This window comes from Bacillus rossius, chromosome 3 (assembly GCF_032445375.1).
Source record: "Bacillus rossius redtenbacheri isolate Brsri chromosome 3, Brsri_v3, whole genome shotgun sequence".
Classification (NCBI taxonomy): Eukaryota; Metazoa; Arthropoda; class Insecta; order Phasmatodea; family Bacillidae; genus Bacillus; species Bacillus rossius.
In genome coordinates this window covers 118686507-118711918 of record NC_086332.1, presented here as the reverse complement: position 1 = coordinate 118711918, position 25412 = coordinate 118686507, and the positions used below count along the sequence as shown (strand labels likewise).

General features: G+C 57.4%; 1 protein-coding gene across 2 annotated transcripts in view; it reads left to right on the top strand.

Annotated features, from left to right (window-relative positions):
* Window positions 1-25412, top strand: part of LOC134531196 (alpha-tocopherol transfer protein-like) — a 220357-nt gene that overhangs the window by 115524 nt on the left and 79421 nt on the right. For both annotated transcript variants that reach the window (XM_063366841.1, XM_063366840.1), the window contains exon 2: window positions 22122-22274. In XM_063366841.1, the coding sequence (XP_063222911.1) occupies window positions 22136-22274 (139 nt within the window). In that variant the 5' untranslated portion in view covers window positions 22122-22135. The remainder of the gene's footprint in view (window positions 1-22121; window positions 22275-25412) is intronic.

The following is a 25412-nucleotide window of genomic DNA, read 5'->3' as shown; positions in this document are numbered from 1 at the left end:
CTGGCAGGCTGTCTCCGGCGAGCTAGACACCGCGCGCTAACTAGAGGCGCCCTCCCTGTCACTAGCTCAGCTCCGCCACGGCCTGTCGCTGGCTGGCAGGCTGTCTCCGGCGAGCTAGACACCGCGCTAACTAGAGGCGCCCTCCCTGTCACAAGCTCAGCTCCGCCACGGCCTGTCGCTGGCTGGCAGGCTGTCTCCGGCGAGCTAGACACCGCGCGCTAACTAGAGGCGCCCTCCCTGTCACTAGCTCAGCTCCGCCACGGCCTGTCGCTGGCTGGCAGGCTGTCTCCGGCGAGCTAGACACCGCGCTAACTAGAGGCGCCCTCCCTGTCACTAGCTCAGCTCCGCCACGGCCTGTCGCTGGCTAGCAGGCTGTCTCCGGCGAGCTAGACACCGCGCGCTAACTAGAGGCGCCCTCCCTGTCACTAGCTCAGCTCCGCCACGGCCTGTCGCTGACTGGCAGGCTGTCTCCGGCGAGCTAGACACCGCGCGCTAACTAGAGGCGCCCTCCCTGTCACAAGCTCAGCTCCGCCACGGCCTGTCGCTGGCTGGCAGGCTGTCTCCGGCGAGCTAGACACCGCGCTAACTAGAGGCGCCCTCCCTGTCACTAGCTCAGCTCCGCCACGGCCTGTCGCTGGCTGGCAGGCTGTCTCCGGCGAGCTAGACACCGCGCTAACTAGAGGCGCCCTCCCTGTCACTAGCTCAGCTCCGCCACGGCCTGTCGCTGGCTAGCAGGCTGTCTCCGGCGAGCTAGACACCGCGCGCTAACTAGAGGCGCCCTCCCTGTCACAAGCTCAGCTCCGCCACGGCCTGTCGCTGGCTGGCAGGCTGTCTCCGGCGAGCTAGACACCGCGCTAACTAGAGGCGCCCTCCCTGTCACTAGCTCAGCTCCGCCACGGCCTGTCGCTGGCTGGCAGGCTGTCTCCGGCGAGCTAGACACCGCGCGCTAACTAGAGGCGCCCTCCCTGTCACTAGCTCAGCTCCGCCACGGCCTGTCGCTGGCTGGCAGGCTGTCTCCGGCGAGCTAGACACCGCGCGCTAACTAGAGGCGCCCTCCCTGTCACAAGCTCAGCTCCGCCACGGCCTGTCGCTGGCTGGCAGGCTGTCTCCGGCGAGCTAGACACCGCGCGCTAACTAGAGGCGCCCTCCCTGTCACAAGCTCAGCTCCGCCACGGCCTGTCGCTGGCTGGCAGGCTGTCTCCGGCGAGCTAGACACCGCGCTAACTAGAGGCGCCCTCCCTGTCACTAGCTCAGCTCCGCCACGGCCTGTCGCTGGCTGGCAGGCTGTCTCCGGCGAGCTAGACACCGCGCTAACTAGAGGCGCCCTCCCTGTCACTAGTTCAGCTCCGCCACGGCCTGTCGCTGGCTGGCAGGCTGTCTCCGGCGAGCTAGACACCGCGCTAACTAGAGGCGCCCTCCCTGTCACAAGCTCATCTCCGCCACAGCCTGTCGCTGGCTGGCAGGCTGTCTCCGGCGAGCTAGACACCGCGCTAACTAGAGGCGCCCTCCCTGTCACTAGCTCAGCTCCGCCACGGCCTGTCGCTGGCTGGCAGGCTGTCTCCGGCGAGCTAGACACCGCGCGCTAACTAGAGGCGCCCTCCCTGTCACAAGCTCAGCTCCGCCACGGCCTGTCGCTGGCTGGCAGGCTGTCTCCGGCGAGCTAGACACCGCGCTAACTAGAGGCGCCCTCCCTGTCACTAGCTCAGCTCCGCCACGGCCTGTCGCTGGCTGGCAGGCTGTCTCCGGCGAGCTAGACACCGCGCGCTAACTAGAGGCGCCCTCCCTGTCACAAGCTCAGCTCCGCCACGGCCTGTCGCTGGCTAGCAGGCTGTCTCCGGCGAGCTAGACACCGCGCTAACTAGAGGCGCCTTCCCTGTCACTAGCTCAGCTCCGCCACGGCCTGTCGCTGGCTGGCAGGCTGTCTCCGGCGAGCTAGACACCGCGCGCTAACTAGAGGCGCCCTCCCTGTCACTAGCTCAGCTCCGCCACGGCCTGTTGCTGGCTAGCAGGCTGTCTCCGGCGAGCTAGACACCGCGCTAACTAGAGGAGCCCTCCTTGTCACTAGCTCAGCTCTGCCACGGCCTGTCGCTGGCTGGCAGGCTGTCTCCGGCGAGCTAGACACCGCGCGCTAACTAGAGGCGCCCTCCCTGTCACAAGCTCAGCTCCGCCACGGCCTGTCGCTGGCTAGCAGGCTGTCTCCGGCGAGCTAGACACCGCGCGCTAACTAGAGGCACCCTCCCTGTCACAAGCTCAGCTCCGCCACGGCCTGTCGCTGGCTAGCAGGCTGTCTCCGGCGAGCTAGACACCGCGCTAACTAGAGGCGCCCTCCCTGTCACAAGCTCAGCTCCGCCACGGCCTGTCGCTGGCTGGCAGGCTGTCTCCGGCGAGCTAGACACCGCGCTAACTAGAGGCGCCCTCCCTGTCACTAGCTCAGCTCCGCCACGGCCTGTCGCTGGCTGGCAGGCTGTCTCCGGCGAGCTAGACACCGCGCTAACTAGAGGCGCCCTCCCTGTCACTAGCTCAGCTCCGCCACGGCCTGTCGCTGGCTGGCAGGCTGTCTCCGGCGAGCTAGACACCGCGCTAACTAGAGGCGCCCTCCCTGTCACTAGCTCAGCTCCGCCACGGCCTGTCGCTGGCTGGCAGGCTGTCTCCGGCGAGCTAGACACCGCGCTAACTAGAGGCGCTCTCCCTGTCACAAGCTCAGCTCCGCCACGGCCTGTCGCTGGCTGGCAGGCTGTCTCCGGCGAGCTAGACACCGCGCTAACTAGAGGCGCCCTCCCTGTCACTAGCTCAGCTCCGCCACGGCCTGTCGCTGGCTGGCAGGCTGTCTCCGGCGAGCTAGACACCACGCTAACTAGAGGCGCCCTCCCTGTCACTAGCTCAGCTCCGCCACGGCCTGTCGCTGGCTGGCAGGCTGTCTCCGGCGAGCTAGACACCGCGCTAACTAGAGGCGCCCTCCCTGTCACTAGCTCAGCTCCGCCACGGCCTGTCGCTGGCTGGCAGGCTGTCTCCGGCGAGCTAGACACCGCGCTAACTAGAGGCGCCCTCCCTGTCACTAGCTCAGCTCCGCCACGGCCTGTCGCTGGTTGGCAGGCTGTCTCCGGCGAGCTAGACACCGCGCTAACTAGAGGCGCCCTCCCTGTCACAAGCTCAGCTCCGCCACGGCCTGTCGCTGGCTGGCAGGCTGTCTCCGGCGAGCTAGACACCGCGCTAACTAGAGGCGCCCTCCCTGTCACAAGCTCAGCTCCGCCACGGCCTGTCGCTGGCTGGCAGGCTGTCTCCGGCGAGCTAGACACCGCGCTAACTAGAGGCGCCCTCCCTGTCACTAGCTCAGCTCCGCCACGGCCTGTCGCTGGCTGGCAGGCTGTCTCCGGCGAGCTAGACACCGCGCTAACTAGAGGCGCCCTCCCTGTCACTAGCTCAGCTCCGCCACGGCCTGTCGCTGGCTGGCAGGCTGTCTCCGGCTAGCTAGACACCGCGCTAGCTAGAGGCGCCCTCCCTGTCACTAGCTCAGCTCCGCCACGGCCTGTCGCTGGCTGGCAGGCTGTCTCCGGCGAGCTAGACACCGCGCTAACTAGAGGCGCCCTCCCTGTCACTAGCTCAGCTCCGCCACGGCCTGTCGCTGGCTGGCAGGCTGTCTCCGGCGAGCTAGACACCGCGCTAACTAGAGGCGCCCTCCCTGTCACTAGCTCAGCTCCGCCACGGCCTGTCGCTGGTTGGCAGGCTGTCTCCGGCGAGCTAGACACCGCGCTAACTAGAGGCGCCCTCCCTGTCACAAGCTCAGCTCCGCCACGGCCTGTCGCTGGCTGGCAGGCTGTCTCCGGCGAGCTAGACACCGCGCTAACTAGAGGCGCCCTCCCTGTCACAAGCTCAGCTCCGCCACGGCCTGTCGCTGGCTGGCAGGCTGTCTCCGGCGAGCTAGACACCGCGATAACTAGAGGCGCCCTCCCTGTCACTAGCTCAGCTCCGCCACGGCCTGTCGCTGGCTGGCAGGCTGTCTCCGGCGAGCTAGACACCGCGCTAACTAGAGGCGCCCTCCCTGTCACAAGCTCAGCTCCGCCACGGCCTGTCGCTGGCTGGCAGGCTGTCTCCGGCGAGCTAGACACCGCGCTAACTAGAGGCGCCCTCCCTGTCACTAGCTCAGCTCCGCCACGGCCTGTCGCTGGCTGGCAGGCTGTCTCCGGCGAGCTAGACACCGTGCTAACTAGAGGCGCCCTCCCTGTCACTAGCTCAGCTCCGCCACGGCCTGTCGCTGGCTGGCAGGCTGTCTCCGGCGAGCTAGACACCGCGCTAGCTAGAGGCGCCCTCCCTGTCACTAGCTCAGCTCCGCCACGGCCTGTCGCTGGCTGGCAGGCTGTCTCCGGCGAGCTAGACACCGCGCTAACTAGAGGCGCCCTCCCTGTCACTAGCTCAGCTCCGCCACGGCCTGTCGCTGGCTGGCAGGCTGTCTCCGGCGAGCTAGACACCGCGCTAACTAGAGGCGCCCTCCCTGTCACTAGCTCAGCTCCGCCACGGCCTGTCGCTGGCTGGCAGGCTGTCTCCGGCGAGCTAGACACCGCGCTAACTAGAGGCGCCCTCCCTGTCACAAGCTCAGCTCCGCCACGGCCTGTCGCTGGCTGGCAGGCTGTCTCCGGCGAGCTAGACACCGCGCGCTAACTAGAGGCGCCCTCCCTGTCACTAGCTCAGCTCTGCCACGGCCTGTCGCTGGCTAGCAGGCTGTCTCCGGCGAGCTAGACACCGCGCGCTAACTAGAGGCGCCCTCCCTGTCACTAGCTCAGCTCCGCCACGGCCTGTCGCTGGCTGGCAGGCTGTCTCCGGCGAGCTAGACACCGCGCGCTAACTAGAGGCGCCCTCCCTGTCACTAGCTCAGCTCCGCCACGGCCTGTCGCTGGCTGGCAGGCTGTCTCCGGCGAGCTAGACACCGCGCTAACTAGAGGCGCCCTCCCTGTCACAAGCTCAGCTCCGCCACGGCCTGTCGCTGGCTGGCAGGCTGTCTCCGGCGAGCTAGACACCGCGCGCTAACTAGAGGCGCCCTCCCTGTCACTAGCTCAGCTCCGCCACGGCCTGTCGCTGGCTGGCAGGCTGTCTCCGGCGAGCTAGACACCGCGCTAACTAGAGGCGCCCTCCCTGTCACTAGCTCAGCTCCGCCACGGCCTGTCGCTGGCTAGCAGGCTGTCTCCGGCGAGCTAGACACCGCGCGCTAACTAGAGGCGCCCTCCCTGTCACTAGCTCAGCTCCGCCACGGCCTGTCGCTGACTGGCAGGCTGTCTCCGGCGAGCTAGACACCGCGCGCTAACTAGAGGCGCCCTCCCTGTCACAAGCTCAGCTCCGCCACGGCCTGTCGCTGGCTGGCAGGCTGTCTCCGGCGAGCTAGACACCGCGCTAACTAGAGGCGCCCTCCCTGTCACTAGCTCAGCTCCGCCACGGCCTGTCGCTGGCTGGCAGGCTGTCTCCGGCGAGCTAGACACCGCGCTAACTAGAGGCGCCCTCCCTGTCACTAGCTCAGCTCCGCCACGGCCTGTCGCTGGCTAGCAGGCTGTCTCCGGCGAGCTAGACACCGCGCGCTAACTAGAGGCGCCCTCCCTGTCACAAGCTCAGCTCCGCCACGGCCTGTCGCTGGCTGGCAGGCTGTCTCCGGCGAGCTAGACACCGCGCTAACTAGAGGCGCCCTCCCTGTCACTAGCTCAGCTCCGCCACGGCCTGTCGCTGGCTGGCAGGCTGTCTCCGGCGAGCTAGACACCGCGCGCTAACTAGAGGCGCCCTCCCTGTCACTAGCTCAGCTCCGCCACGGCCTGTCGCTGGCTGGCAGGCTGTCTCCGGCGAGCTAGACACCGCGCGCTAACTAGAGGCGCCCTCCCTGTCACAAGCTCAGCTCCGCCACGGCCTGTCGCTGGCTGGCAGGCTGTCTCCGGCGAGCTAGACACCGCGCGCTAACTAGAGGCGCCCTCCCTGTCACAAGCTCAGCTCCGCCACGGCCTGTCGCTGGCTGGCAGGCTGTCTCCGGCGAGCTAGACACCGCGCTAACTAGAGGCGCCCTCCCTGTCACTAGCTCAGCTCCGCCACGGCCTGTCGCTGGCTGGCAGGCTGTCTCCGGCGAGCTAGACACCGCGCTAACTAGAGGCGCCCTCCCTGTCACTAGTTCAGCTCCGCCACGGCCTGTCGCTGGCTGGCAGGCTGTCTCCGGCGAGCTAGACACCGCGCTAACTAGAGGCGCCCTCCCTGTCACAAGCTCATCTCCGCCACAGCCTGTCGCTGGCTGGCAGGCTGTCTCCGGCGAGCTAGACACCGCGCTAACTAGAGGCGCCCTCCCTGTCACTAGCTCAGCTCCGCCACGGCCTGTCGCTGGCTGGCAGGCTGTCTCCGGCGAGCTAGACACCGCGCGCTAACTAGAGGCGCCCTCCCTGTCACAAGCTCAGCTCCGCCACGGCCTGTCGCTGGCTGGCAGGCTGTCTCCGGCGAGCTAGACACCGCGCTAACTAGAGGCGCCCTCCCTGTCACTAGCTCAGCTCCGCCACGGCCTGTCGCTGGCTGGCAGGCTGTCTCCGGCGAGCTAGACACCGCGCGCTAACTAGAGGCGCCCTCCCTGTCACAAGCTCAGCTCCGCCACGGCCTGTCGCTGGCTAGCAGGCTGTCTCCGGCGAGCTAGACACCGCGCTAACTAGAGGCGCCTTCCCTGTCACTAGCTCAGCTCCGCCACGGCCTGTCGCTGGCTGGCAGGCTGTCTCCGGCGAGCTAGACACCGCGCGCTAACTAGAGGCGCCCTCCCTGTCACTAGCTCAGCTCCGCCACGGCCTGTTGCTGGCTAGCAGGCTGTCTCCGGCGAGCTAGACACCGCGCTAACTAGAGGAGCCCTCCTTGTCACTAGCTCAGCTCTGCCACGGCCTGTCGCTGGCTGGCAGGCTGTCTCCGGCGAGCTAGACACCGCGCGCTAACTAGAGGCGCCCTCCCTGTCACAAGCTCAGCTCCGCCACGGCCTGTCGCTGGCTAGCAGGCTGTCTCCGGCGAGCTAGACACCGCGCGCTAACTAGAGGCACCCTCCCTGTCACAAGCTCAGCTCCGCCACGGCCTGTCGCTGGCTAGCAGGCTGTCTCCGGCGAGCTAGACACCGCGCTAACTAGAGGCGCACTCCCTGTCACTAGCTCAGCTCCGCCACGGCCTGTCGCTGGCTGGCAGGCTGTCTCCGGCGAGCTAGACACCGCGCTAACTAGAGGCGCCCTCCCTGTCACTAGCTCAGCTCCGCCACGGCCTGTCGCTGGCTGGCAGGCTGTCTCCGGCGAGCTAGACACCGCGCTAACTAGAGGCGCCCTCCCTGTCACTAGCTCAGCTCCGCCACGGCCTGTCGCTGGCTGGCAGGCTGTCTCCGGCGAGCTAGTCACCGCGCGCTAACTAGAGGCGCCCTCCCTGTCACAAGCTCAGCTCCGCCACGGCCTGTCGCTGGATAGCAGGCTGTCTCCAGCGAGCTAGACACCGCGCTAACTAGAGGCGCCCTCCCTGTCACTAGCTCAGCTCCGCCACGGCCTGTCGCTGGCTGGCAGGCTGTCTCCGGCGAGCTAGTCACCGCGCGCTAACTAGAGGCGCCCTCCCTGTCACTAGCTCAGCTCCGCCACGGCCTGTCGCTGGCTGGCAGGCTGTCTCCGGCGAGCTAGACACCGCGCTAACTAGAGGCGCCCTCCCTGTCACTAGCTCAGCTCCGCCACGGCCTGTCGCTGGCTGGCAGGCTGTCTCCGGCGAGCTAGACACCGCGCTAACTAGAGGCGCCCTCCCTGTCACAAGCTCAGCTCCGCCACGGCCTGTCGCTGGCTGGCAGGCTGTCTCCGGCGAGCTAGACACCGCGCTAACTAGAGGCACCCTCCCTGTCACTAGCTCAGCTCCGCCACGGCCTGTCGCTGGCTGGCAGGCTGTCTCCGGCGAGCTAGACACCGCGCTAACTAGAGGCGCCCTCCCTGTCACTAGCTCAGCTCCGCCACGGCCTGTCGCTGGCTGGCAGGCTGTCTCCGGCGAGCTAGACACCGCGCTAACTAGAGGCGCCCTCCCTGTCACTAGCTCAGCTCCGCCACGGCCTGTCGCTGGCTGGCAGGCTGTCTCCGGCGAGCTAGACACCACGCGCTAACTAGAGGCGCCCTCCCTGTCACTAACTCAGCTCCGCCACGGCCTGTCGCTGGCTGGCAGGCTGTCTCCGGCGAGCTAGACACCGCGCGCTAAATAGAGGCGCCCTCCCTGTCACAAGCTCAGCTCCGCCACGGCCTGTCGCTGGCTAGCAGGCTGTCTCCGGCGAGCTAGACACCGCGCGCTAACTAGAGGCGCCCTCCCTGTCACAAGCTCAGCTCCGCCACGGCCTGTCGCTGGCTAGCAGGCTGTCTCCGGCGAGCTAGACACCGCGCGCTAACTAGAGGCGCCCTCCCTGTCACAAGCTCAGCTCCGCCACGGCCTGTCGCTGGCTAGCAGGCTGTCTCCGGCGAGCTAGACACCGCGCGCTAACTAGAGGCGCCCTCCCTGTCACTAGCTCAGCTCCGCCATGGCCTGTCGCTGGCTAGCAGGCTGTCTCCGGCGAGCTAGACACCGCGCGCTAACTAGAGGCGCCCTCCCTGTCACAAGCTCAGCTCCGCCACGGCCTGTCGCTGGCTGGCAGGCTGTCTCCGGCGAGCTAGACACCGCGCTAACTAAAGGCGCCCTCCCTGTCACTAGCTCAGCTCCGCCACGGCCTGTCGCTGGCTGGCAGGCTGTCTCCGGCGAGCTAGACACCGCGCTAACTAGAGGCGCCCTCCCTGTCACTAGCTCAGCTCCGCCACGGCCTGTCGCTGGCTGGCAGGCTGTCTCCGGCGAGCTAGACACCGCGCTAACTAGAGGCGCCCTCCCTGTCAAAAGCTCAGCTCCGCCACGGCCTGTCGCTGGCTGGCAGGCTGTCTCCGGCGAGCTAGACACCGCGCTAACTAGAGGCGCCCTCCCTGTCACAAGCTCAGCTCCGCCACGGCCTGTCGCTGGCTGGCAGGCTGTCTCCGGCGAGCTAGACACCGCGCTAACTAGAGGCGCCCTCCCTGTCACTAGCTCAGCTCCGCCACGGCCTGTCGCTGGCTGGCAGGCTGTCTCCGGCGAGCTAGACACCGCGCTAACTAGAGGCGCACTCCCTGTCACTAGCTCAGCTCCGCCACGGCCTGTCGCTGGCTGGCAGGCTGTCTCCGGCGAGCTAGACACCGCGCTAACTAGAGGCGCCCTCCCTGTCACAAGCTCAGCTCCGCCACGGCCTGTCGCTGGCTGGCAGGCTGTCTCCGGCGAGCTAGACACCGCGCTAACTAGAGGCGCCCTCCCTGTCACTAGCTCAGCTCCGCCACGGCCTGTCGCTGGCTGGCAGGCTGTCTCCGGCGAGCTAGACACCGCGCTAACTAGAGGCGCCCTCCCTGTCACTAGCTCAGCTCCGCCACGGCCTGTCGCTGGCTGGCAGGCTGTCTCCGGCGAGCTAGACACCGCGCTAGCTAGAGGCGCCCTCCCTGTCACTAGCTCAGCTCCGCCACGGCCTGTCGCTGGCTGGCAGGCTGTCTCCGGCGAGCTAGACACCGCGCTAACTAGAGGCGCCCTCCCTGTCACTAGCTCAGCTCCGCCACGGCCTGTCGCTGGCTGGCAGGCTGTCTCCGGCGAGCTAGACACCGCGCTAACTAGAGGCGCCCTCCCTGTCACTAGCTCAGCTCCGCCACGGCCTGTCGCTGGCTGGCAGGCTGTCTCCGGCGAGCTAGACACCGCGCTAACTAGAGGCGCCTTCCCTGTCACAAGCTCAGCTCCGCCACAGCCTGTCGCTGGCTGGCAGGCTGTCTCCGGCGAGCTAGACACCGCGCGCTAACTAGAGGCGCCCTCCCTGTCACTAGCTCAGCTCTGCCACGGCCTGTCGCTGGCTAGCAGGCTGTCTCCGGCGAGCTAGACACCGCGCGCTAACTAGAGGCGCCCTCCCTGTCACTAGCTCAGCTCCGCCACGGCCTGTCGCTGGCTGGCAGGCTGTCTCCGGCGAGCTAGACACCGCGCTAACTAGAGGCGCCCTCCCTGTCACAAGCTCAGCTCCGCCACGGCCTGTCGCTGGCTGGCAGGCTGTCTCCGGCGAGCTAGACACCGCGCGCTAACTAGAGGCGCCCTCCCTGTCACTAGCTCAGCTCCGCCACGGCCTGTCGCTGTCTGGCAGGCTGTCTCCGGCGAGCTAGACACCGCGCTAACTAGAGGCGCCCTCCCTGTCACTAGCTCAGCTCCGCCACGGCCTGTCGCTGGCTAGCAGGCTGTCTCCGGCGAGCTAGACACCGCGCGCTAACTAGAGGCGCCCTCCCTGTCACTAGCTCAGCTCCGCCACGGCCTGTCGCTGACTGGCAGGCTGTCTCCGGCGAGCTAGACACCGCGCGCTAACTAGAGGCGCCCTCCCTGTCACAAGCTCAGCTCCGCCACGGCCTGTCGCTGGCTGGCAGGCTGTCTCCGGCGAGCTAGACACCGCGCTAACTAGAGGCGCCCTCCCTGTCACTAGCTCAGCTCCGCCACGGCCTGTCGCTGGCTGGCAGGCTGTCTCCGGCGAGCTAGACACCGCGTTAACTAGAGGCGCCCTCCCTGTCACTAGCTCAGCTCCGCCACGGCCTGTCGCTGGCTAGCAGGCTGTCTCCGGCGAGCTAGACACCGCGCGCTAACTAGAGGCGCCCTCCCTGTCACAAGCTCAGCTCCGCCACGGCCTGTCGCTGGCTGGCAGGCTGTCTCCGGCGAGCTAGACACCGCGCTAACTAGAGGCGCCCTCCCTGTCACTAGCTCAGCTCCGCCACGGCCTGTCGCTGGCTGGCAGGCTGTCTCCGGCGAGCTAGACACCGCGCGCTAACTAGAGGCGCCCTCCCTGTCACAAGCTCAGCTCCGCCACGGCCTGTCGCTGGCTGGCAGGCTGTCTCCGGCGAGCTAGACACCGCGCGCTAACTAGAGGCGCCCTCCCTGTCACAAGCTCAGCTCCGCCACGGCCTGTCGCTGGCTGGCAGGCTGTCTCCGGCGAGCTAGACACCGCGCTAACTAGAGGCGCCCTCCCTGTCACTAGCTCAGCTCCGCCACGGCCTGTCGCTGGCTGGCAGGCTGTCTCCGGCGATCTAGACACCACGCTAACTAGAGGCGCCCTCCCTGTCACTAGCTCAGCTCCGCCACGGCCTGTCGCTGGCTGGCAGGCTGTCTCCGGCGAGCTAGACACCGCGCTAACTAGAGGCGCCCTCCCTGTCACAAGCTCATCTCCGCCACGGCCTGTCGCTGGCTGGCAGGCTGTCTTTGGCGAGCTAGACACCGCGCTAACTAGAGGCGCCCTCCCTGTCACTAGCTCAGCTCCGCCACGGCCTGTCGCTGGCTGGCAGGCTGTCTCCGGCGAGCTAGACACCGCGCGCTAACTAGAGGCGCCCTCCCTGTCACTAGCTCAGCTCCGCCACGGCCTGTCGCTGGCTGGCAGGCTGTCTCCGGCGAGCTAGACACCGCGCTAACTAGAGGCGCCCTCCCTGTCACTAGCTCAGCTCCGCCACGGCCTGTCGCTGGCTAGCAGGCTGTCTCCGGCGAGCTAGACACCGCGCGCTAACTAGAGGCGCCCTCCCTGTCACTAGCTCAGCTCCGCCACGGCCTGTCGCTGACTGGCAGGCTGTCTCCGGCGAGCTAGACACCGCGCGCTAACTAGAGGCGCCCTCCCTGTCACAAGCTCAGCTCCGCCACGGCCTGTCGCTGGCTGGCAGGCTGTCTCCGGCGAGCTAGACACCGCGCTAACTAGAGGCGCCCTCCCTGTCACTAGCTCAGCTCCGCCACGGCCTGTCGCTGGCTGGCAGGCTGTCTCCGGCGAGCTAGACACCGCGTTAACTAGAGGCGCCCTCCCTGTCACTAGCTCAGCTCCGCCACGGCCTGTCGCTGGCTAGCAGGCTGTCTCCGGCGAGCTAGACACCGCGCGCTAACTAGAGGCGCCCTCCCTGTCACAAGCTCAGCTCCGCCACGGCCTGTCGCTGGCTGGCAGGCTGTCTCCGGCGAGCTAGACACCGCGCTAACTAGAGGCGCCCTCCCTGTCACTAGCTCAGCTCCGCCACGGCCTGTCGCTGGCTGGCAGGCTGTCTCTGGCGAGCTAGACACCGCGCGCTAACTAGAGGCGCCCTCCCTGTCACTAGCTCAGCTCCGCCACGGCCTGTCGCTGGCTGGCAGGCTGTCTCCGGCGAGCTAGACACCGCGCGCTAACTAGAGGCGCCCTCCCTGTCACAAGCTCAGCTCCGCCACGGCCTGTCGCTGGCTGGCAGGCTGTCTCCGGCGAGCTAGACACCGCGCGCTAACTAGAGGCGCCCTCCCTGTCACAAGCTCAGCTCCGCCACGGCCTGTCGCTGGCTGGCAGGCTGTCTCCGGCGAGCTAGACACCGCGCTAACTAGAGGCGCCCTCCCTGTCACTAGCTCAGCTCCGCCACGGCCTGTCGCTGGCTGGCAGGCTGTCTCCGGCGATCTAGACACCACGCTAACTAGAGGCGCCCTCCCTGTCACTAGCTCAGCTCCGCCACGGCCTGTCGCTGGCTGGCAGGCTGTCTCCGGCGAGCTAGACACCGCGCTAACTAGAGGCGCCCTCCCTGTCACAAGCTCATCTCCGCCACGGCCTGTCGCTGGCTGGCAGGCTGTCTTTGGCGAGCTAGACACCGCGCTAACTAGAGGCGCCCTCCCTGTCACTAGCTCAGCTCCGCCACGGCCTGTCGCTGGCTGGCAGGCTGTCTCCGGCGAGCTAGACACCGCGCGCTAACTAGAGGCGCCCTCCCTGTCACAAGCTCAGCTCCGCCACGGCCTGTCGCTGGCTGGCAGGCTGTCTCCGGCGAGCTAGACACCGCGCTAACTAGAGGCGCCCTCCCTGTCACTAGCTCAGCTCCGCCACGGCCTGTCGCTGGCTGGCAGGCTGTCTCCGGCGAGCTAGACACCGCGCGCTAACTAGAGGCGCCCTCCCTGTCACAAGCTCAGCTCCGCCACGGCCTGTCGCTGGCTAGCAGGCTGTCTCCGGCGAGCTAGACACCGCGCTAACTAGAGGCGCCCTCCCTGTCACTAGCTCAGCTCCGCCACGGCCTGTCGCTGGCTGGCAGGCTGTCTCCGGCGAGCTAGACACCGCGCGCTAACTAGAGGCGCCCTCCCTGTCACTAGCTCAGCTCCGCCACGGCCTGTCGCTGGCTAGCAGGCTGTCTCCGGCGAGCTAGACACCGCGCTAACTAGAGGCGCCCTCCCTGTCACAAGCTCAGCTCCGCCACGGCCTGTCGCTGGCTAGCAGGCTGTCTCCGGCGAGCTAGACACCGCGCTAACTAGAGGCGCCCTCCTTGTCACTAGCTCAGCTCCGCCACGGCCTGTCGCTGGCTGGCAGGCTGTCTCCGGCGAGCTAGACACCGCGCGCTAACTAGAGGCGCCCTCCCTGTCACAAGCTCAGCTCCGCCACGGCCTGTCGCTGGCTAGCAGGCTGTCTCCGGCGAGCTAGACACCGCGCGCTAACTAGAGGCGCCCTCCCTGTCACAAGCTCAGCTCCGCCACGGCCTGTCGCTGGCTAGCAGGCTGTCTCCGGCGAGCTAGACACCGCGCTAACTAGAGGCGCCCTCCCTGTCACTAGCTCAGCTCCGCCACGGCCTGTCGCTGGCTGGCAGGCTGTCTCCGGCGAGCTAGACACCGCGCTAACTAGAGACGCCCTCCCTGTCACTAGCTCAGCTCCGCCACGGCCTGTCGCTGGCTGGCAGGCTGTCTCCGGCGAGCTAGACACCGCGCTAACTAGAGGCGCCCTCCCTGTCACTAGCTCAGCTCCGCCACGGCCTGTCGCTGGCTGGCAGGCTGTCTCCGGCGAGCTAGACACCGCGCTAACTAGAGGCGCCCTCCCTGTCACTAGCTCAGCTCCGCCACGGCCTGTCGCTGGCTGGCAGGCTGTCTCCGGCGAGCTAGACACCACGCGCTAACTAGAGGCGCCCTCCCTGTCACTAGCTCAGCTCCGCCACGGCCTGTCGCTGGCTGGCAGGCTGTCTCCGGCGAGCAAGACACCGCGCGCTAAATAGAGGCGCCCTCCCTGTCACAAGCTCAGCTCCGCCACGGCCTGTCGCTGGCTGGCAGGCTGTCTCCGGCGAGCTAGACACCGCGCTAACTAGAGGCGCCCTCCCTGTCACAAGCTCAGCTCCGCCACGGCATGTCGCTGGCTAGCAGACTGTCTCCGGCGAGCTAGACACCGCGCGCTAACTAGAGGCGCCCTCCCTGTCACAAGCTCAGCTCCGCCACGGCCTGTCGCTGGCTAGCAGGCTGTCTCCGGCGAGCTAGACACCGCGCGCTAACTAGAGGCGCCCTCCCTGTCACAAGCTCAGCTCCGCCACGGCCTGTCGCTGGCTAGCAGGCTGTCTCCGGCGAGCTAGACACCGCGCTAACTAGAGGCGCCCTCCCTGTCACAAGCTCAGCTCCGCCACGGCCTGTCGCTGGCTAGCAGGCTGTCTCCGGCGAGCTAGACACCGCGCGCTAACTAGAGGCGCCCTCCCTGTCACAAGCTCAGCTCCGCCACGGCCTGTCGCTGGCTGGCAGGCTGTCTCCGGCGAGCTAGACACCGCGCTAACTAGAGGAGCCCTCCCTGTCACTAGCTCAGCTCCGCCACGGCCTGTCGCTGGCTGGCAGGCCGTCTCCGGCGAGCTAGACACCGCGCTAACTAGAGGCGCCCTCCCTGTCACTAGCTCAGCTCTGCCACGGCCCGTCGCTGGCTGGCAGGCCGTCTCCGGCGAGCTAGACACCGCGCTAACTAGAGGCGCCCTCCCTGTCACTAGCTCAGCTCCGCCACGGCCTGTCGCTGGCTGGCAGGCTGTCTCCGGCGAGCTAGACACCGCGCTAACTAGAGGCGCCCTCCCTGTCACTAGCTAAGCTCCGCCACGGCCTGTCGCTGGCTGGCAGGCTGTCTCCGGCGAGCTAGACACCGCGCTAACTAGAGGCGCCCTCCCTGTCACTAGCTCAGCTTCGCCACGGCCTGTCGCTGGCTGGCAGGCCGTCTCCGGCGAGCTAGACACCGCGCTAACTAGAGGCGCCCTCCCTGTCACTAGCTCAGCTCCGCCACGGCCTGTCGCTGGCTGGCAGGCCGTCTCCGGCGAGCTAGACACCGCGCTAACTAGCGGCGCCCTCCCTGTCACTAGCTCAGCTCCGCCACGGCCTGTCGCTGGCTAGCAGGCTGTCTCCGGCGAGCTAGACACCACGCGCTAATAGAGGCGCCCTCCCTGTCACTAGCTCAGCTCCGCCACGGCCTGTCGCTGGCTGGCAGGCTGTCTCCGGCGTGCTAGACACCGCGCTAACTAGAGGCGCCCTCCCTGTCACTAGCTCAGCTCCGCCACGGCCTGTCGCTGGCTGGCAGGCTGTCTCCGGCGAGCTAGATACCGCGCTAACTAGAGGCGCCCTCCCTGTCACTAGCTCAGCTCCGCCACGGCCTGTCGCTGGCTGGCAGGCTGTCTCCGGCGAGCTAGACACCGCGCTAACTAGAGGCGCCCTCCCTGTCACTAGCTCAGCTCCGCCACGGCCTGTCGCTGGCTGGCAGGCTGTCTCCGGCGAGCTAGACACCACGCGCTAACTAGAGGCGCCCTCCCTGTCACTAGCTCAGCTCCGCCACGGCCTGTCGCTGGCTGGCAGGCTGTCTCCGGCGAGCTAGACAACGCGCTTACTAGAGGCGCCCTCCCTGTCACTAGCTCAGCTCCGCCACGGCCTGTCGCTGGCTGGCAGGCTGTCTCCGGCGAGCTAGACACCGCGCTAACTAGAGGCGCCCTCCCTGTCACTAGCTCAGCTCCGCCACGGCCTGTCGCTGGCTGGCAGGCTGTCTCCGGCGAGCTAGACACCGCGCTAACTAGAGGCGCCCTCCCTGTCACTAGCTCAGCTCCGCCACGGCCTGTCGCTGGCTGGCAGGCTGTCTCCGGCGAGCTAGACACCGCGCTAACTAGAGGCGCCCTCCCTGTCACTAGCTCAGCTCCGCCACGGCCTGTCGCTGGCTGGCAGGCTGTCTCCGGCGAGCTAGACACCGCGCGCTAACTAGAGGCGCCCTCCCTGTCACTAGCTCAGCTCCGCCACGGCCTGTCGCTGGCTGGCAGGCTGTCTCCGGCGAGCTAGACACCACGCGCTAACTAGAGGCGCCCTCCCTGTCACTAGCTCAGCTCCGCCACGGCCTGTCGCTGGCTGGCAGGCTGTCTCCGGCGAGCTAGACACCGCGCTAACTAGAGGCGCCCTCCCTGTCACTAGCTCAGCTCCGCCACGGCCTGTCGCTGGCTGGCAGGCTGTCTCCGGCACGCTAGACACCGCGCTAACTAGAGGCGCCCTCCCTGTCACTAGCTCAGCTCCGCCACGGCCTGTCGCTGGCTGGCAGGCTGTCTCCGGCGAGCTAGACACCACGCGCTAACTAGAGGCGCCCTCCCTGTCACTAGCTCAGCTCCGCCACGGCCTGTCGCTGGCTGGCAGGCTGTCTCCGGCGAGCTAGACACCGCGCTAACTAGAGGCGCCCTCCCTGTCACTAGCTCAGCTCCGCCACGGCCTGTCGCTGGCTGGCAGGCTGTCTCCGGTGAGCTAGACACCACGCTAACTAGAGGCGCCCTCCTTGTCACTAGCTTAGCTCCGCCACGGCCTGTCGCTGGCTGGCAGGCTGTCTCCGGCGAGCTAGACACCGCGCTAACTAGAGGCGCCCTCCTTGTCACTAGCTCAGCTCCGCCACGGCCTGTCGCTGGCTGGAAGGCTGTCTCCGGCGAGCTAGACACCGCGCTAACTAGAGGCGCCCTCCCTGTCACTAGCTCAGCTCCGCCACGGCCTGTCGCTGGCTGGCAGGCTGTCTCCGGCGAGCTAGACACCGCGCTAACTAGAGGCGCCCTCCCTGTCACTAGCTCAGCTCCGCCACTGCCTGTCGCTGGCTGGCAGGCTGTCTCCGGCGAGCTAGACACCGCGCTAACTAGAGGCGCCCTCCTTGTCACTAGCTTAGCTCCGCCACGGCCTGTCGCTGGCTGGCAGGCTGTCTCCGGCGAGCTAGACACCGCGCTAACTAGAGGCGCCCTCCCTGTCACTAGCTCAGCTCCGCCACGGCCTGTCGCTGGCTGGCAGGCTGTCTCCGGCGAGCTAGACACCGCGCTAACTAGAGGCGCCCTCCCTGTCACTAGCTCAGCTCCGCCACGGCCTGTCGCTGGCTGGCAGGCTGTCTCCGGCGAGCTAGACACCGCGCTAACTAGAGGCGCCCTCCCTGTCACTAGCTCAGCTCCGCCACGGCCTGTCGCTGGCTGGCAGGCTGTCTCCGGCGAGCTAGACACCGCGCGCTAACTAGAGGCGCCCTCCCTGTCACTAGCTCAGCTCCGCCACGGCCTGTCGCTGGCTGGCAGGCTGTCTCCGGCGAGCTAGACACCGCGCTAACTAGAGGCGCCCTCCTTGTCACTAGCTTAGCTCCGCCACGGCCTGTCGCTGGCTGGCAGGCCGTCTCCGGCGAGCTAGACACCGCGCTAGCTAGAGGCGCCCTTTCTGTCACTAGCTCAGCTCCGCCACGGCACAACTAGTGTCACTGCTGTACGAATATTACAACTTCATATTCATATACGGTTACAACCTTATGTAGGAATATAACAAAATTTAATTAGATTTCGTATGTATTTATTTAGGCCTACTCTTTACGACTATGTTTACAATGCAGATACTTATAACTTTTTGCCACTTATAAAAAAATTTTTAAGGAAAACATTTTTAGGCTTTCCTCCGACTAGCGATATGCATGGCTTACGCCAAGAAAATAAAAAAATATTATTTATTTTTCTACATAATTTTTGAAACTCTTTTTTCTTTGCTAAAAAGAAGTTTAAATTATGCATTTATATGAGTTAATCTCAATAACATATTTTAAAAATTTGGTTATTTTTTTGGAAAATTTAAACATAACTATGTAAGTAAGGGTGTTTAAGAAAGTTAATTTGTTAGGATTATTTCCAGTTTTGCCAGAAATTACTTAGGGTAACAATCGAAACACGCTAGGACCAGGTAAAAATTTGTATCCTTCATATTGTGACTTCAGTTTCTTACTAAAGCGTCTATCCCCGTCAGTTGACTTACTATAGGTATATTGAATGATTGGGTGAGAAATATAGCGCGCAATAAATTCTCGTTTTTGAGGCAACAGCCACACAGCCACACAGCCACTTAAGCACTAATTTACTTCAGAGCTTGTCAAACTGGTCCGACCAGCCATTATTTAAACTTAATTATTTTTAAATCAATGCTAGTGTCAAATTTCAGGACATTGTGAAACCATGTATTAGTTAATCTTATATACAACCGGTAGGGTAAATAAAGATCAAAGCGATTAGAATCAGGGCCTTGATTATGTACAGCCAGTAGCGTAAACCGAGATAAAAGGCCTCACAATAAGGATTGTGATTATGTACAGCCGGTAGCGTAAACCGAGATCAAATCGCTTAGGAGTGGAGCCTATTTTATGTACAGCCAGTAGCGTAAACCGAGATAAAAGGCCTCACAATAAGGATTTTGATTATGTACAGCCGGTAGCGTAAACCGAGATCAAATCGCTTAGGAGTGGAACCTATTTTATGTACAGCCAGTAGCGTAAACCAAGATCAAAGTGCTCGGGAGCGGGGCCTGGAATATGTACAGCAGGTAGCGTAAACTGAGATCAAAGCGCTCAGGAGGAGGGATTTCATTATATAGAGCCTGTATGGTAAATCGAGATCAAAGTGCTCAGGATTGGGACATTGATTATGTACAGTCGGTAGGGTCAAACGAGATCAAAGCGCTTAAAAAACGTGGCCTTGATTATGTACAGCCGGTAGCGTAAATCGAGATGAAAGGCCTCACAATCAGGACCTTGATTATGTACAGTAAGTAGCGTACACTCAGATAAAATCGCTCAGGAGCGGGGCCTTGAATATGTAAAGCAGGTAACGTAAAAAGAGTTCAAAGTGCTAACTATCGGAAGTTGGATTATTTACAGCCGGTAGCGTAAATTGAGAATAATGTGCTCATGAGCGGGGCCTTGATTATGTATAGCCGGTAACGTAGAGCGAATTATAAGTGCTCTGGAGCGGGGCCTTGATTATGGAGTGGATCGAGAGGAGGAATAACCAATAAAATGGAGCTTTGGAAAACTTTTTAAATTCTATGCATGGCCGAAATCACAGATGGCAGCAGTAGCACCCAATGACATGTAGGCATTATAGTACACTTGCATACTTGCGCAGTTGTGTACTCACTCACTCGGTGAGTCGCACACATTCTTATACACTCGCATACCTGCACACTAGTGTGACACTGGCATGAGTAGCAGTGCTCGCGTGATCCAGCTGTTGCCAGCCTGCACGGGGAGGCGGGCTGCTCGGTTGCCGACGTGTTGTTCTTCTGCGGTGCCGGTAGTCGCGCGCTGCAGTCCTCGTGTCTGTGCCACTTCCGAGGCTGCGCCACGCCGTGATGCACTTCCAGCCGGCTGTACGTCACTGCAGCCTTTCGTCAGGTCACTGTTCGCATTGTTCTGCTTTCATGGTCGTGTGCATACTGCGTGGACTCTCTGGCTGTCTGACGGGTAGCTTTACATGTTTCCAATATTCAATTTCCTATCCCTCTTCGAGCCAAGCTTAGCTTATAACTCTTGTGGCGGCCTGGAAATTTTTGAAGTTATACTTCTATAGGCGCGTTATGAAAAAATGATGAGAGAGAAATTTTAAGATGCGCGCGCATCACTGTAACATAAAATTAACAGGTTGAAGCTGCGCGCGCACCATGTGACGACATTTTCACAGGAAGATGGCGGACCCATGTGTATGAACATAAACCCACATTAGGGGACATACCAAACGTATTGGTGTGCCAAATGAAACTTTATGATAGTGAAATTACCATGTAATTTTTTTTGTAAACTAAAATAGTCATAGTAAAGAGTAAATTCCAAGGTTTCAAAAAAAAAAACACATTATTTTGGTAGTACATCTAATATAATACACCTTTTCCTCGTAACCTTCTGTCAGAGCAGTGGTTATACTGAGTGGTCAATATGATGATGGGCCGTGGTTCAAAACTCGGCAGTAGGTTTTTTTTTTTTTTTTACTTTTTTTGAAGTTATACTTCTTTAGGCGCGTTATAAAAAAATTATGAGAGTGAAATTTTAAGATGCGCGCGCATCACTGTAACACAAAATTAGCAGGTTGAAGCTGCCCGCTAAAGCGCTCATTAAGTCTCGGAAAAAAAGCTACCAACAAAATAGAAACAGAACCTCTAATAGTCGCGCATGTTGGCAGGTTCGTCGCCTCTGATCACTGTTTTCATATTTATAATATTTATCCACATGTTTCTAGTTTCTACATTCACAACACGTGTTTTAGTTTCATACAAGTGCGAATTATATATGTGATAAAAAATTATATTCAGTAGTGATTTAAATTGAATATTTTGATTAATATTATTTACTATTCGTAAATATTAGTAAACAAATTTGTGCCTTTAAACTTTTTCAAATGCTCCAATATAATTGAGGTTAACTATCTGTATGTATTATTTATTGATATAAATTAAAATATTATTATTTCATATAATTAATACATGTTATTATTAAATTATTAATGTTAAATATTTATTATTGGTTTTTAATATTTACAAAATGTAGAAAAAAAATAATAAAACATTTAACAAAAAAATTTGTGATATAAATTAAAATCGAACATCAAATTAAAATATTAATATTTAATATTTATTATAAAATGAATGAATAATAAATATTTATAAAAATAGATGAACAAATTTAATGACAATTTTTGATAAAATGTCAAGTGAATAATTAATTAATAAAATAATAAATAATAAACTTAAATTAAATCTTTGAATTTATTATTAAATTAATTTAATTTCTTTTATATTATTTAATAATCATTAATAAATATTTAATATAACAATCTTATAATATTAATACTGATTATGTCATATATTTATTATTCTTTAATTTTTTTTTATTTAATTTTTCAAATATAATCTGAACTTTATTGACTGTGTTGACTATCTTTTTCAAGCCCTTTTGTTATTTTATTGTAATTAATTATTTACATGCAATTAAAAAAATATATTTTAATGATGTCAAAGAAGTATAACTTCTCACGCGCCTACTACATAAATACACGCACCCATTTTTTTTATTGTGTAGCAGCATGGGTATGTTTATGATTGTGTAGGCACGTAGATTGTTTTCGTATTCTTTCAATTCCAAGAAAAGACCGATGTGAAATCTAAAACACTGGGTTGGTGTTGGTCGCTTCACAGACCAGAGTTGTTGTCTTATGGGGCAGCAGTAGGGTGCGGTCTGCAGTGGGGATGCTTGCGAGTGTCTGCTTGGAGAGACAGGACTGGTACTTAGAGAGCGAGCGAGCCGTGTCTTTCCTTTGCGCTGCCCGAATCCACTTGGTGGTGACATTCTGCCCTCCTTCTACAAGGCTTTGGTTTGGAATACCAGGCAAGGTGTTGTTACAAGAATATTCAATCTACTATTCAGTGCATTAGCCTACGATAGAGGCGACTATAAAATAAAACAACCGATTGCTAGTCATGTACGCATCTAGAGAGCCCAAGCCCATGCAGTAATATTTTATAATATATATATTTTTTTATTTTCCTTTCAAAATAATAATGTGACAACTCATGCGGGACTATTTTTTTCTGCAAAAAAACCCAGTTGTATTTATAAAGCTATAAGTATAAACTTAAAGTAAAAAAAATATTAATACCACATGTTAAATCACAACTTTAAGTACTTATTGTATAAAATCGAAAACTTAATGTCAAGAAGTGTTCTTAACGCGGTTACATGATATTAGATTATAACTGATATCCAGATACAAGTTTCTCATTACTACATACTTATTAAAAGAAAAAAATTGATATAAACTGCGTTGTGCTTATATTACGTCTAATATGTACCGTTTGTACATAGTTCTTTAGTGTAATCATCAATACTTTAAAAAGAAAAATTACTAAATATTGCGTCATATATATTTATGTGCTCTTTCCTATCATTAACCAATACAAATCAATGAATTTTTAATAAGAATGGAAAAATATTTGCATTCCTTCGGCATTAATTAAAAACAATAAGGAGGAATAATTAAGAGAGGGTCTCACTTTTCTGGCCGCAGGACCCTGAGCAGAGATGAAGGACCTCAGCAAGAAGTCGAGGCAGCCGTTCCTGCACGGGCTGCCGCAGGTGGACCTGCCCAAGAGCCGACAGGACAACATGGAGCATGTGCGGAGCTGGCTGGATTTCCAGCCTCACCTACCAGAACTGACAGGTGAGCACGGCTCCGGTGCGCCATGTGTTTTAACCCTGCCTCTTCTGCACGTCGAAGCAGAGTCCTCTATACTGTCCAGCAATTGTCTTCAAGAAGGCTATGATAGCATGCATCGAGAGATGAGCTGAGTGGATACTTGGAAGAAAAATAATCTGAACCACTCAGTATGAGAGAAAAAATTTTGTTCCATTTGTGATGCAGATATGTATGCACAAATACTTTTATTTTTATTAAATTTATATTAAAATTTTGTGGCTTTGGAAAATTGTTTTATATTTGAATAATCTCCAATAATTGCAAACTTTTTCTTATAATATTTACCCACATACTAACTGTAAATGTTCTAAAAATAAATATTTTCCTTTTACTTAAGCGCAGAGATCATTACCAATTTCCTTTCAAATTAAAACAGTTATTATTATTGTTTTATTATTAGTGTGTAGGTTCTTTAAAACGGTTAGTGTTGTCAGTTTATTTTTAGTCTAAAATTCATTAATTAACCAGTAACTTAACTCACAAAATGTCTTTTTGTGAAGAGAGGTTTTTGAGAATTTAAATTCTCGCAATTAATGATGTATTACATCATATGCGTTATTCTTAAATTGATTTGGTTAACAAGATTAGTTTTACAATAATTTAAAATAAAATATATCACAAAATTTTATTATTTTCTTCATTTATTGACTTTTTTGTTTTGTAAGAACAAATATTATTCTATTTATTTTAAAACAAGTTACTTAAATCGTAAGTAATTTATTATATATTTTAATATTTAGTGGCCAAGAAAAATTTAAAAAAAAATTACAATGTGAATTATCTGTCATGTAGAGAAAAACGACGATTTCCTCCAATAATGGAGCAAGTATAAAAAAATCAATTACTTATTTGTTCTTTTGTTTCCCATCAGTAGGCTGACATGTGACCTGAACTGATAAAGCTGCCAATAATCTGAAGCCGCACATATCAGGAAACTCCCAATTTACTGAGAGATCTAACCTGTGAACGTCACTAGGTGTTGGAATGGAGCCGCCACCCTCACCCCATGATGACTTGGTAAAGTTGATATCAGCGGAGATCCAGAAGTCAGTGTTTCTATATACCTGTATCTTCGAGTCACTCCCTTCCATACTTCTTCAATGAAGTGAAATATTTAAATACGTGTTTTAGAAAATATATATAGCGTGGTGTAGAACATCATGCCTCTTTAGCCTTCATAACTCTATGTAGAGCGCAACAGTATAGACTTGTATTCTGGGAGGTTTTGCCTAGGAGCCACTGACCTTGGGGTATGTTTTCCCGCACTCTGAGGCGTGCGTGTGATGTAACTGGCCGCGTGTTCACACCAAACTGCTGAGTGGCTCGGCGTGGATCCTCGTGTGAACACACGCGAAGAGCGCACACTTCTCGCAGTTCCGCGGAAAGGGAGGGTCGTCACTCAAGCAAGCAGCGTCAGCTGGAACGTGGAACATGGCCGCCACGCAGAAGACAAACTGTTTTTTCCTATGCCTCCGGCCAACCAGCAGTGGTCTCCGTCGATGAGGCTCTGATGTTTGTTCCGGACCACACAGGAAAAAAATGTCGTGCACGTTTACTACAGATTCCTTTGAAAACTATTTGCCAAGAAATAGTTTGTAATACTGCAACAAATTTATTGAAACTTTGTACAACGCATGGATATGGTTGTTTTTGCATATACTAAATACGCTTTTCGAGATAATACTCAGTATTTATATCTCACGAAAATTTGCGCATAATTTTATATTTGTTATGTTTCATTCAAGCATAATTTAGAAACCATGGAAAAATACAATTGAATATTCATTTATTATTTTGTGTTATTATGCTTATTAATTTTCGCAGGTTATATTGTACAGCTATTCAGGGAATGGTTTACAAATAACTTAACTATTGGAAGTACTGGGAAACAAAGCATAAATGCCGGGGTAAGAATCCGAATGATACATTTGTTTTCACGTACCGTAAATACTTACAAATTTCTGAATTTTTACAGGAATATTTTATTTCCATTTACAAAATAAATAGAGTGATGATACCGATATCCTTCGCTATAAGGCAACTGCCTAATTGGAACAGGCAACATCTGCTGTACAATCAGCCGCAGTTTTTACTTTTCTCTAAGCTTAGGACGTCCTTAAATGCCCAAGGCCCCATCTCATCGCAACTTCGTTTCACGACACGAAATGCCACGTGACATTTTCTTGTCGATTAGTCACAAGCACTGCAGGAAGATAGACTAGGCCTCGTGTGCCCAGGATCGTGCGTTCGATCCCGATATTACTTAAACTTACGAGCAGTAAATAGTTACTCAGTTGGTTCGGAGACCACCATTCAGGGACTTACCAACGCCTTAAAGCTCTATGCATAATCATGTCACACAAAAACTCTATCAAACAAGTCGTACGAAATCGGATAAACCTAAAGCACTTAGCATTAAGTTAAAATAAAACTTTCTTGAATAACATGAAACACAAACTTAAGGAAAAAATAATCTGATTCTCATTTTTTGCGATGGAGTCATGATGGGCCAATTAAGAGTAAAAAAGTTATAAGGTAGAGATGTACACAGATTATTTTTCTTATTTATAATTATAACATACACGCACTTGCGAAAGAATTTTTAAACGTAAAGAGGATACGTATTGAATGAATTTAATGTACTAATGTAGGCTTATTGTAATAAGTATAATATAATTTTTGCACATAAAATTATTATTACGAAAGAACTATGATATTTTATAACCCCACAAACGTGCTAACCGCATACTCAATGAGAAATATTGTTAATAGTTTTATGGGAAAATTAGGCTGGATTCACGGCAGGCCTGAGACTCAGTATTCTTGAGTCACAAAACTTCAAAGTTCGATAAAACACAGCAATAAAAGCGAATAGTAAGAAAAAATAAGTTTCATCTCTACTCCACGTACAAAAGCGAGATTAATAAAAAAGTGTCAACATGAATATATTGATTTCATTTGTTAACAACGATGATATTAATAGGTGATTCCTCTAAGTTGCGGAAGGCAATGTCGAATCACTGCAGAATCACACGGCCTAGTCTCCCATGGCCACGCCACATCACTGAAATCTTCACCGCTGTGCGTGAGCCACCAACAGAG